Below are 12,720 nucleotides of genomic sequence, written 5' to 3'. Positions count from 1 at the left end.
AAAAGCTGCCACTTGAGAGATTTTGGACTCTTTTGTGTAGTTCCCAGTGAATAGATATTGTCGAACTACTGAAGGAACTGCAAGGCTTTCTTCCGATCTTTCACTCCCAAAAAAGTGAATTTTTTTTTATCATAGATCTACCATCCTTGAAGTCTTTGGGCTGATTTGTTGCAGGTCCTAGAGGTGGATAATAGGGGTAGGCATACAGGCTCCAATTGTTAAACAAAGGTGGTGGTGGGGGAGGTGGTGGCAAAGGAGGATGCACCGATGATGAGAATTCTAATGGTGCAACGATGTGTCTGAAGACTCCCCCAAGAAGAATAGAAGATTGTGTGGGTTGTCAAGAAGAAGCCCTTGCAATTTCTGGTGCCGGAGGAGGAACACCCTAAGGCATCAGAGGTGGCAACATGTACTTCAGAAACTACTAGAAGCTCTACAGAATAGGTAGGTTCTGTTGAGGATGCCTCGAGAGGGTTTTGCAAAGTTCATCGAGGAGGACCTGCAAGTGCTCGCTAGAATCAAGAAACGCCATCTTTTGTTTGTTCCAGTAGGACCTGTCAAGACAGCAAACAACTGAAGCTATGATACCACTGTAACCGATGGGCACCACATGCCAACTACAGAACTAGAACAGACTTTAGCACTTCAAACAAACTAAACAGAGAGAGTATCACAAGTGTGATGACATGGCGTCGCCCTAAAAAGGGTTTGGCCTAACCCCTTTTAGGGCCATGCCACGTCACCACACTTGTGATAAAAGAGAAAATTCACAAGGTCGACACAATGACGAAGTTCCACTCCCAGATGCACTAGCGCCAAACCCTGACGACCCTTTTGGTATTTCTTTTATATTGCTCAGACAAAGGTACAACTGTCAGGGAGCCCTTCTCTTCCACAAGAGGCCCCTAAGGTTCATATTTCAAGGCCCAAGGCCAAATAACATCAAATATGAAAAGCTTGCACCCTCTGGGCTATTTCCAGAAAATCTGGGGTTTCCATATAGTTTCGTGATTTGCGGCGTGACTTCCGGGACAGGTGCCATGTCATCATATTTTTAGGTTTTAAATGGGTCGGCTTCATCCCAGCCACTTTCGGGCGCTTAAAACAGGTCCTCTTCCATGGAATAAGCCATGTCATCACTTTATGACATCTCAAACACCTTCTTTACCACCTCCAATCAAACAACTCCTTGGGATACCTATCTCCTCAATGAGAATTGGCAATTCTTAAAGCAGACGTTATGAGCAAGGAAGCCAGTATTACTACACTCAAAGCACAATTACAAACTACGGAGAGCCTGAGTATACCTGAGCTACCATCGCTCCTTGTTTTTCCATTAGAACCACAATGTGCTATGAATGCAAGTGAGTGAAAGAAAAAATATTTGTGCAGCACAAGATTAACTGAGCATCAGATGCTCACCTAGATAGCCACAACCAAGAATTGTAGCGTTCACCATTCATCTTCATGATGACTCAAGGTCAGTGTATGGAACAGTGCACAGATCATGATCAGCCCGACAAACATTTAAGTGCACATAAGTCCTGCACCATGACCCTTTTTCAAAACCATACTGCTGACCAGGTCGTAAAGTCAGAGGGATGTGTTCAAAGACCTAATCCCCAGATTAACCCAACATCCGAGAATATAAAGGGAGAGTGAGCTCTCTGCCATTATGACTAGTGTATGTGTGTGTGTGCGCGCGCACACGCTTGCTAGCCATGACACCATCCGCAGCCAAAGTAGATAGTTGTGTCAATCATGTACAAAGGCACACACGAATTTCTGCACTACCTCACAATAAGGAAAGCCAAACACTAAGCCATAGCGAATGGAGTAAAACCTTGACTTGCATTCTGCAAGGTAAAAAGGTCCACAAACACACAACATAAAAAAAAAACTAAAGTGGCACTTCATAAACTTGTGCAAAAATCCTAGGTTCAAACATGTAGTCCTCAAAAACTGGGAAAAACCATACCATTGTGTTTGTTCAGCAATAAACTTTTAAACTTTTGATCATCAAAACCACATCTACCATCAACTGCTGCAAAAACATCTATAGAATAATGGCCAATCAATACTTGCTCTTTCCTACTGCCCCGCTATTAGGAAAAGTTTGTCAGAATGAGTTCAGTTCCCCCCCAAAAAAAGACTTCCAAACTGCGTCAAATGCATCTCCAAGTCAACTGTTCAAAATGCTTAATTTCCTGTCAACAAAGGGTTATAAATTTGTTCATGACCAACCTGGCTTTCATAATAATAACCTTTGGGAAAAAGAGGTCGAATTGATCTATCAATAACCCGGCCAATCAGCAGCTCTCGTTCCTTTGGGGCCCCTTCACGGCGCATGAAAGTGTTTGGGATTCTTCCTTGAGCATATTGCTTTTCCCTGTAGTCCACCTGTCAAATAGTTAGTTAATAGCATACTTACCACACAAACGATTGACTATTTGTGTCACTTGAGCGCAGACATTATCACGTTCTATTGCATGCAGTGCCATAAGCCCAAACTATTGCTTCAACACGTAGGTGCAAGGCAAGACTCCTGAAGTGATTTTGTGAAAAAACACAATCTTGCACATAATGACAAAACATACACCTTGCACATAATAGAGCACTTTCAATCATGCTTCTCGTGTCAAACCTCTAAATTACAATTAAAACTGGTGCCATGTGTTCCTTATATAGTTATAAAATCTTGAATTTTTCAATTTTTGACTATCTACCTGTAATGGCATAAAACTCATGTTCGCCTCTAGTCTACTTGCACCAACAACTGTTGTCAAAACTCGAGTGTCTTTGATGCCCATCACAACCGCACCTGAAGCAAATCGTGCTAGCTTTCCCGTTTCAAATGTGACAACGTGTGGACCCACTTCTACTTGCTCTTCAAAAACTTCACCTTTAGCTGCAAAGGGCAAACAGCATAAGCAAGCTATCGGATAGTTTAAAGTTTTTGAATGTACATACATCTTACTTTCTTAAAAAATAACTGGTTTTATCATAATATTTCTTTTGTATCCTCTAAGAGCGCAAGTATCTAGAAATGATGAACCTAGTAATCAAGTAACATTTATCCACCGATTGGAAATTTAGAAATTTTCATTTATTTATTAACCAAAAAGAAGAGTCATATCTAAGGAATTGCCTTCAACGGGCCAAAAAAACAAGGTGAATTGATTAAAAACCATGTACTGCCTATAGACTCTATGCCTGACTTGCCATAAAGCTAGAGCATGTTCTTGTCCATGGCGTCCAATTTTGAACTTTCAAACGCCTAGAAGTCAACTGCTTTTCATAGACTTAGCGCCCCAAAAAACTTTGAGCTAAAACCAAAGATAAGCCCAGTATGAAAAAGTACAGGTGATGATTAAGGTAGAATTGAGCCTTATAAGGAGATGGAAAGAGATGCTTATGCAGCTATGGAAGCTCACAAGAATGATATGTACACACGCATGAATCTTAAAGAAATGCAAGATGAATTTCACATTGAGATATACACAGCGTTGAAATGCACACCATTTTGATAGCAGAGATGATTGCAATAGAGTCTGTGGTGCAAAAGAAATTGGATGACTCACTTGCTACTTTTGAAACTTGGAAATAAAAAATGGACATGTGCATAAGGGAAAAAGATGCTTTGATAGATCTCAAAGCGAACTTGCAACATTTAAGAGCAAGCTTGATGAAATTGAGACAACTCAAAGCTATACAACGGGTCCACACATAAACGAAGAAATAAAAGGGTTGAAGTCACATGTAGAGAATGCATTGAACACCTCGATCGATGTGATCAAATACAAGAGGAAAACACTAAAAGGACAGAAATGGAGGAGGAGAGGAGAAGGAAATGCAAGCTCTGAATGTATGGGTTGTGGGATGGAAAGAGGACAAGAGTCCAAAGAAAAGAAAAAACGTTGACTTTATGCATAAAAATGGGAAAAAAGGAAAGTCGCCCATAGATGCATGGAAAATGGGTTGCATATAGAGACACTCGTGGGAATACTAATAGAGGGCCAGGAGGAATTTCCATGCTTTACAGGGAGTTACATCCTATTATACAAGTAGTACATAAGGACAGGCATGATCAATATACGTGGTTTAGAGTTTAGACAGAGAGTTGTCGTCCTCTTTACATTGCAATATGTTACTTTGTGTCCTCTACCTCTGAATATGCTAGACTAAATGGGCAATCGCCTTATGTGATAATAGAAGATGATATTATGGAGTACTCAACTGGGAGATTGTCACAAAGTGATGACGTGGCATGGCCTAAAGAACACTGAGCCCAGACAGAAGGGGCCAAAACCCTAGTGAAAGAGGTAGAAGAAGTTTTACCAACTTGCAGATTATGCCCGAGTACCCAGAAGCGGTTAGGTTTGAAAACCTAACCCATCCCAACTTATAGAACCTGGATAAGGGGCCTAAACCTATTTAAATAAAGCAGGGGACCAAATTTGTGAAGCTGCTGACGTGGCGCCGTACAGATTTTCGCATTTTACGCTCAGCCCATGCGGCGCTTGCTTTTAAGAACCAAATGCTTTTAGAACAGCAGCTTTTCATGTAACTGCTTTTGAGTTTGGCCAAGGGCCTTTATAAACATGCCCACGGCCTCACTTATGCTCAGTTTTGCGTGGGAGCGCTGAGAGGAGGAGGACCCTCGCACGCTGTACTGTGAGAAGCATAATAATAAAGAAATACCAAAAAGGGGCACCAGTCTTTGGGGCCAGTGCGTCTAGGCGCAGAACTCTACCGCGCCGTGTCGTCTCTCCTCTTCTCTCTCCCTCCATTTTTTTTTCAAGTCTGTTCAGTTGTTTCTAGCTTCTCTCACATGTGTTGCTGTAGATCTTCGGCTTGGAGTGTCCAAGTCTATTACAATGGTATCAAATCTCGGACAATTCTTCTTCTACAAAGGATTCGTTCCCTTTTCCCGCAGCACACATGGATTTTTGGCTGTGAATCTTGCACGGAGAAGACAATTATTCCTACTCGCTCGAGTGAGGAAACCAACGGAGAATCTAGAGGGAGTTGGACTTCTTCCGAGAGCTCAGGAGAAGAGTACGGCCCTCTTCCGTCGAACGACATCGAAAGGATGGAAGTGCAACGACAGCTTCAGGTTGACATTTGTGCCAACCAAATGCTCAAATATGCCAAAGACCCGCAATATGCAAAATTTCGGAAAAATCATCCACTTGACGAGATTCATGACAGGCGGCCATTCACTCACCTCTCAAGTGGGCCATGAATCAAAAATCTAAGCCCAGTGCAGACAAGCGAAGATTGTACTCACAAGATGAGTTTGACAGTGCAGTGGAGCACCAGGTCAACCAAGTTATGAAGTCTACAAGCGGTTCTTGAAAAAAAATCGCGGAGCGGAATAACCCGACTACTTAGGTCGGAAATCCACATGCAAAGCAGTTAGCAAATTCAAGAAGCATGTATGCTTTGAGGATGATCCTAGTTCATCTTCGTGCTTAGAGAGCTCTAAAAGTTCCTCTTTGTCCAGCTCCAACAAGGAGGATAGGAAGCAATGCGGAAGAGCAGAAGGACTTGAGAGAGCAAGAAGAGCAAGAACAGTAGGGACAAACAATCCAAGATAACAAAACCCGAAAAGGATCTCAAAAGCACAGAAAGCAATCTGACAGTTCTCACGAGGATACCGCGTCCTTGGACAGTTCTGATTTTGAACAATCAATGTTTGCAGCAAGGCGGAGATGAGGTTATAGATTGAGCAAGTTTGACAGTCTTGAGTAGAAGGGTGGGAAGACCAAAGAATTTAAACAAAGTGGGCAAGCCCTTAAATTTGACACTTTTTCGGGCTACAAAGACACCCACAAAGCTCTTACCTTCATCCAACAGTTCGACATTGTTTTCTCAAGAGGACGTTTCTCCGAACACTCTAAAGTATGACGAGCGTCTTCCTACTTGAAAGGCAATGCCCAAACTTGGTGGTTGACCCTACTTTTGCGAAAGGAAGCATCCACCACATGGCTAAAGTTCAAGCGAGTTTTTACCTCCACATGGCTCACCGAAGAGTACAAAAAGGGCATTATCACAGCATGGAATCACCTTCGGATGACCAAAGAAAATACTCTTCACGATTATTGCCGGAGATTCTGAAATACTTTTCTACCCCCTTCATCCTTCAAAAAAATTACCTTTAAGCAAAAAGTTGAGCGGTTTTGTTGCAGTTTGCCCAAGAAGATCCAGGCGATGCAGTTTGTAAAAGGTGGGATCCATTCAACGGTTTATGGGTCACACTAAGCAATGCACGCCAGTACAATGACATACCCAACGGACAAGCCAGTGTCTGCTCAATGAGGGCCAAACCAACCACATGGTAACTATTGCTAAATAGACTATTTCCTTATTTTTCTAAGAAATTTGTTTTTATTGAGATTAGGATATCTAAATGTGTGCACTTGAACTGTAAGGTAAGGAACTGTAGATCTATTAGAATTATTAAAAGCCATCAAGAATGGACAACCCTGTTGTGTCATATGATGGGTGACATTAAGCATCGTGAAGGGGTTGTACTATTAATTCGGTAGGAGAGACCGAGAAACGGATGTTCTTGATGCATCACGTGATGGGTGACGAAAGCATCCGGAAGGGAATATTCCTTTGATGTGGTAGGAAACCCGAACTGGAAAAAGGAATACGCGTAAAGACGCAATCACAAGAATAAAGATGGTTCTAAGAAGGTTTTTCTAAAAGTAGAATATTTTTAAGTATTTTCCGGAAAGAGCGAATGCTTTCCTGCAAGGAATTTGTGTTTGCATGGCATCTGTGTCTAAGAACTGCATCCGGGGACACCTGGAATGTGATTGCATACCATCAATTTTCAGTTCACTCAATTTTATCGAGTTTTGTCCAGGTTCATACTTTTTTTTTAAAAAAGTGACCGACTGTCACCAGGAGGTGTATTTTTCCTGTTGCCTTCCGTAAATAAGTATTAGATATATTTATTTTATTTTTACTTGTTTGTCCCAGAACCCTTGAAAAGGTGCAAGTGGACATTGCATGGCCAGTGTGAAACGGCTGCAGCCAAATGGGTTTCTCACATCGGGGATCTAGGTCGGTCAGACAGGGACTGCCCGGGCCAGTTTAGCACTGAATTCTGATGAGAATGGAAGCTCGTGTGCGCCAAACTGGAATTTGGGCCACTCGTCAAGTCACTGCAACTTTATAAGTTGAAAGGGGCCAGTAAATTAACCCACATTGTAGATGGTGGTCAAATGGTAGTCTTCAATGATGGTCAGGAGACCGATAGGAACGCCATGGAAGCATCTCCTAAAATTTAGGGAACTGCTATTTTTGACCAGAAAATGTGTTCGCGTCATTAGTTCTGGAATGACAAGGGGAACATTTTATTGCTCTGCTGCCAAGTCAACTGACGCACCAGTTGAGATATTTTTAGCAGGGAAAGCCCAAACTCAGAAACTGGGCGACGTGTCAGCCTGTGAGCGATTCTGCCACTCTGGGAGGGAAAAACGAGCTGCATATCAACAAAGGGGGCGCCATTTTCAGCCTCAGGTAGATTGTAGCAGGTACAGAAGCTATGGAATGCTTACCTTGCCCTCTATGCACAGTATGGTGACGGGAGTGATGCCCCGCATGCTACATACTGCTCTCTTTCTCCCCTACGTACAGTATGTTATGCCCCACTAGTGGGCTTCTCATTTGACCTATGTACAGTTCTGGGGGTTTATGCGCGTTTTCCGAGGCAAGAGCCTTCTGAACAGGAACCGGATTAGCTAATTGCTAATCCCCCACAGGTACGCACAGTTCCATCACGAAAGATTGCGAGTTTGGAGAGTTTTCTCGCGTGAAAACTCGTCCAATTCACAGGGGAACTGTCCCATTGCGTGCGGGAGCCCTTGGGACACGCGTAGGCGTGTTCGATCCGCTAAAAACGATCCGAAACAGGGAATTACAGCCTGCTGTGTTTTTCTGCAGGTTTAGGGTTTCGCACCTAAACTGCAAGGGAACATCGGGGGAGCCTCGTGAGAGCCGTGGGATGCATGTACAGGCTTTTGGGCTCCCGGCAGTGAAAAACAGAGAATTACAGCCCGCTGAATTTCTGTGACAGCTCACCAGAAAGCTTCCAGATATCGAGGGAATCCGTCCTAGACAGGTGTTTTTGACCTACAGGGGTTTTTGCGCCGTTATGCTGTCGAAATCCGGTCGAAAACCTGCGTTTTCAGCCCTCGCCAGGTTTGGACAGCTTTGTGAAAGCTTGTGCTAAGTGGTCGAATCGTCTACTTTAATTTGAATAAAGAAATACCGAAAGGGGCGCCAGTCTTTGGGGCCTACAGGGTGTCGGTTTCGTGTGCGTAGTGACATTCTAGTCGCTGGACGCAACTGTGTTCTCTTCCCTTCTCAGTGCTCTGTGTAAAGTTAACAGGTAATTGAAATAGTACCGCCCTCTACGTTGTATAGGCCGGTTATATGGTTCCATCGACGGGATAGTCACTTTTTCTTCAAAAAGTGCAGCGTGGATTGTTGTGGGTGAAAGCAACACAGAGCTTGTCGATATGTAAGAGAAGAGAGACCAAGTACCTGAAGAGGGATCTTCCTCACATGGCACAGAGAAAATTCCTTCAACTCTTCAAGAAGAGGACAGGTTGTTTAAAACTCAACTGCGTTGTTGCATGGACATGTTTCAGCAGTTGGCTAACAACCCAAGGATGCAGGAATTCTTACAGGCTCCGACACAGGGTTTTCAGCCTCCTACACAGGGCATGACTGAGCCGTTGCAGGAAAAGGAGATTTCCAATGCGCAGAGGACTCATGATGCTCGAGGGAAAGCCCATGTGGTTGAGCAACTAGCGGTGTCCAATGATCCAAAGCAACTTGCTTTAGCTGGACAGGAACCGTTTGTGAATGGTCAAGGGAGCAATGAACAGGCTATGCGTCAGACCCTTCCATTACCTAATACTTATCCTGGTTATTTTGGAGGTGGTTCAGTGTTTCAAGCTATGGATGGACCTTCCACAGGTTATATGCCAGGGAATGTGTTCGGGACAATGCAAACAGGCATGGGTAACCCTATGTACGCGAATATGGGTGTCCAACCAAGTTTTCAAGGTGCCTATGGTCAGTTTCGAGTGCCTGGAACACAATTTGGTATGGCTGGTTTTTCGCAGCCATACGTACAAAATGCAGATATGACAGGGAAAACAGTTGATGCAAGTGCTGGAATGAACACTCATGGAGCACCACTGCTACAGGCACCTGTTTATGATAATGTGGCTCCTTTGAGTCAGCCTAAGGATTACAAGGAAGGTGGGCAGGGAGTGAAGTTTGAAACTTTCAGAGGAACTGAGGACCAATTAAAGGCTTTGACCTTCATACAGCAATTCGATACAGCTTATGCTGGAGGCAACTTCACGGAATCTTCAAAGATACACAAGGCTGCCACTTTCTTGAAAGGGAATGCGCTTCAATGGGGGACCGCATTGTTGAACCAAGGTCAAGCCCCAAATTTCAGCAGTGTCAATTCCGTACCATTGTGAACTAGACGAAATGAAGACACAATATGCTGAAGATTCAGATTTTGCAAGGATCTATGACCAGCTTGTTGATGGGCAACATCATGAGCACTATATGCTTAAGAATGACTTTCTCATGATGCATGGAAAGTTATGCGTTACTAAACAGTTACGGCCAAAGATTTTGATGGAAAGTCATGCTCCACCTTATGCTGGGCATCGTGGAATTGATGGCATTCTTCTATTGGCCAGCTTTGCGTCAAGATGTTGACACATTTGTAAGATCATGCTTAGTATGCCAAAAAGTCAAATTTGACAGACAAAAGCAACCGGGATTGTTGCAGCCATTGCCGATCCCTAATAGGCCATGGGAAAGTATAGCAATGGACTTTATCTTTGATCTTCCAAGGACGCAAACAGGAAATGATGGGATTTGGACTATCATTTGTAGGTTCAGTAAGCAGGCCCATTTCATTCCTGTTAGGAAGAAGATAAAGCCAGAACACATGGTCAAGATATTCATGAGCAATATCTTTAAATATCATGGGATGCCTCAGTCAATTGTCAGTGACTGGGATCCAAGTATGACGAGTCTTTTCTGGAAGGCATTGTTTGAGAACATGGGCACTACGCTCAAGTTCTCTTCTTCGTTTCATCCGCAAACTGATGGACAGTCAGAAGAGGCAAATTCTACTGTCTTGGACCTGCTCAAATGTTATGTCTCAAAGCACAAGGCAACTTGGGAATACCATCTCCCATTGGTTGAATATGCTTACAATAACACTGTGCATACGTCAACAGGTAAGGCACCATTTGAGATAGTGGAAGGAGGGAAGAAAGTCCCGCCCATTTTGCAGACTAAGGACAAGATATTTGAGGCAGACAAGTATATGCAAGATATGGATGAAACATACAGGAAGATAAAGATTGCTCTTGAGAAGACTCAGGCTAAGCAAAAGAAAGCTGCTGATCGTCACCATCGTGAACTTGTATTTTCACTTGGTGATTGGGTACTTTTGCACTTTGAAAAGGCCAGGTTAAGGAAAAGGAAAGGCAAGGAACGCTTGTTTCCTAAGCTCAGTATGCGATATTATGGTCCTTTCCAGATTTCAGAAAAGATCAGCGATGTAGCTTACAGGTTAAAGCTACCAGAAGGCTGGAAAATACATAATGCTTTTCATGTCAGCCTTCTAAGGCCCTTTGTTGGTGATGTGCCAGAGAATATGCTTGATGAGGAACAACCCGAAGTGGAAGAATTGGATGAAATCCTTGTTCCTGAACAGATATTGGCACATAAAGAAAGAAAGGTTAGAGGAAAGGTTGCAAGACGCTATTTGGTGAAGTTCAAGAACTATCCATCATTAGATGCCAAATGGATGGAAGAGTCTGAATTGCTTGATTCACCTCAGCTATTGCAATTGTATCTTGAAGCCTTTCAAATGGAACCCACGGTGACTTGATGCAACCTTTTTGGAGCAAGGCAAGAGCATGGTTCATGATGCTCAAGAGAGTAGTTAAGCAATTGTATCTACTCTTTCCATACAGAATTTAGCTAGAGAAGTTTGTGCTCAAGAGTACACTAGAAGACTTCTATGCTTGATATATGTGTCGTAGCCAGGTTGGTGGGATTGTTTAATCGTCCAACGCTACATTTCCGGAAGCATGTATATCTTGGATTCCCATCATAGAATATATGTGATATCAGGAGATATCTGCATGTATTATTGGCATGCGAAGGAGGTCGCTTGCAGTATTTCAAGGGTGGGGTGTGTCACCAGGAGGTGTATTTTTCCTGTTGCCTTCCGTAAATAAGTATTAGATATATTTATTTTATTTTTATTTGTTTGTCCCGGAACCCTTGAAAAGGTGCAAGTGGACATTGCATGGCCAGTGTGAAACGGCTGCAGCCAAATGGGTTTCTCACATCGGGGATCTAGGTCGGTCAGACAGGGACTGCCCGGGCCAGTTTAGCACTGAATTCTGATGAGAATGGAAGCTCGTGTGCGCCAAACTGGAATTTGGGCCACTCGTCAAGTCACTGCAACTTTATAAGTTGAAAGGGGCCAGTAAATTAACCCACATTGTAGATGGTGGTCAAATGGTAGTCTTCAATGATGGTCAGGAGACCGATAGGGACGCCATGGAAGCATCTCCTAAAATTTAGGGAACTGCTATTTTTGACCAGAAAATGTGTTCGCGTCATTGGCTCTGGAATGACAAGGGGAACATTTTATTGCTCTGCTGCCAAGTCAACTGACGCACCAGTTGAGATATTTTTAGCAGGGAAAGCCCAAACTCAGAAACTGGGCGACGTGTCAGCCTGTGAGCGATTCTGCCACTCTGGGAGGCAAAAACGAGCTGCATATCAACAAAGGGGGCGCCATTTTCAGCCTCAGGTGGATTGTAGCAGGTACAGAAGCTATGGAATGCTTACCTTGCCCTCTATGCACAGTATGGTGACGGGAGTGATGCCCCGCATGCTACATACTGCTCTCTTTCTCCCCTACGTACAGTATGTTATGCCCCACTAGTGGGCTTCTCATTTGACCTATGTACAGTTCTGGGGGTTTATGCGCATTTCCCGAGGCAAGAGCCTTCTGAACAGGAACCGGATTAGCTAATTGCTAATCCCCCACAGGTACGCACAGTTCCATCACGAAAGATTGCGAGTTTGGAGAGTTTTCTCGCGTGAAAACTCGTCCAATTCACAGGGGAACTGTCCCATTGCGTGCGGGAGCCCTTGGGACACGCGTAGGCATGTTCGCTCTGCTAAAAACGATCCGAAACAGGGAATTACAGCCTGCTGTGTTTTTCTGCAGGTTTAGGGTTTCGCACCTAAACTGCAAGGGAACATCGGGGGAGCCTCGTGAGAGCCTTGGGATGCGTGTACAGGCTTTTGGGCTCCCGGCAGTGAAAAACAGAGAATTACAGCCCGCTGAATTTCTGTGACAGCTCACCAGAAAGCTTCCAGATATCGAGGGAATCCGTCCTAGACAGGTGTTTTTGACCTACAGGGGTTTTTGCGCCGTTATGTTGTCGAAATCCGGTCGAAAACCTGCGTTTTCAGCCCTCGCCAGGTTTGGACAGTTTTGTGAAAGCTTGTGCTAAGTGGTCGGATCGTCTACTTTAATTTGAATAAAGAAATACCGAAAGGGGCGCCAGTCTTTGGGGCCTACAGGGTGTCGGTTTCGTGTGCGTAGTGACATTCTAGTCGCTGGACGCAACT

The 12,720-nt window shown here is 43.9% G+C and overlaps 1 protein-coding gene across 3 annotated transcripts in view; it reads right to left on the bottom strand.

The window, feature by feature from the left end:
• LOC147451141 (polyribonucleotide nucleotidyltransferase) overlaps nt 1-12,720 on the bottom strand; it is a 92,609-nt gene that overhangs the window by 65,985 nt on the left and 13,904 nt on the right. For 2 of the 3 annotated variants that reach the window (XM_086520105.1, XM_086520106.1), the window contains exons 3-4: nt 2,727-2,908; nt 2,245-2,400 (exon numbers count right to left, since the gene is read on the bottom strand). In XM_086520105.1, the coding sequence (XP_086376231.1) occupies nt 2,245-2,400; nt 2,727-2,908 (338 nt within the window). Of the gene's footprint in view, nt 1-2,244; nt 2,401-2,726; nt 2,909-12,720 lie in introns of those variants that run through there. The other variant, XM_086520107.1, reaches the window with a different exon arrangement.

Source organism: Adiantum capillus-veneris, chromosome 9, assembly GCF_014529385.1.
Source record: "Adiantum capillus-veneris isolate H3 chromosome 9, ASM1452938v2, whole genome shotgun sequence".
Taxonomy (NCBI): Eukaryota; Viridiplantae; Streptophyta; class Polypodiopsida; order Polypodiales; family Pteridaceae; genus Adiantum; species Adiantum capillus-veneris.
The sequence above is the reverse complement of the archived record's forward strand: the minus strand, read 5'-3'. Positions and strand labels throughout refer to the sequence as shown.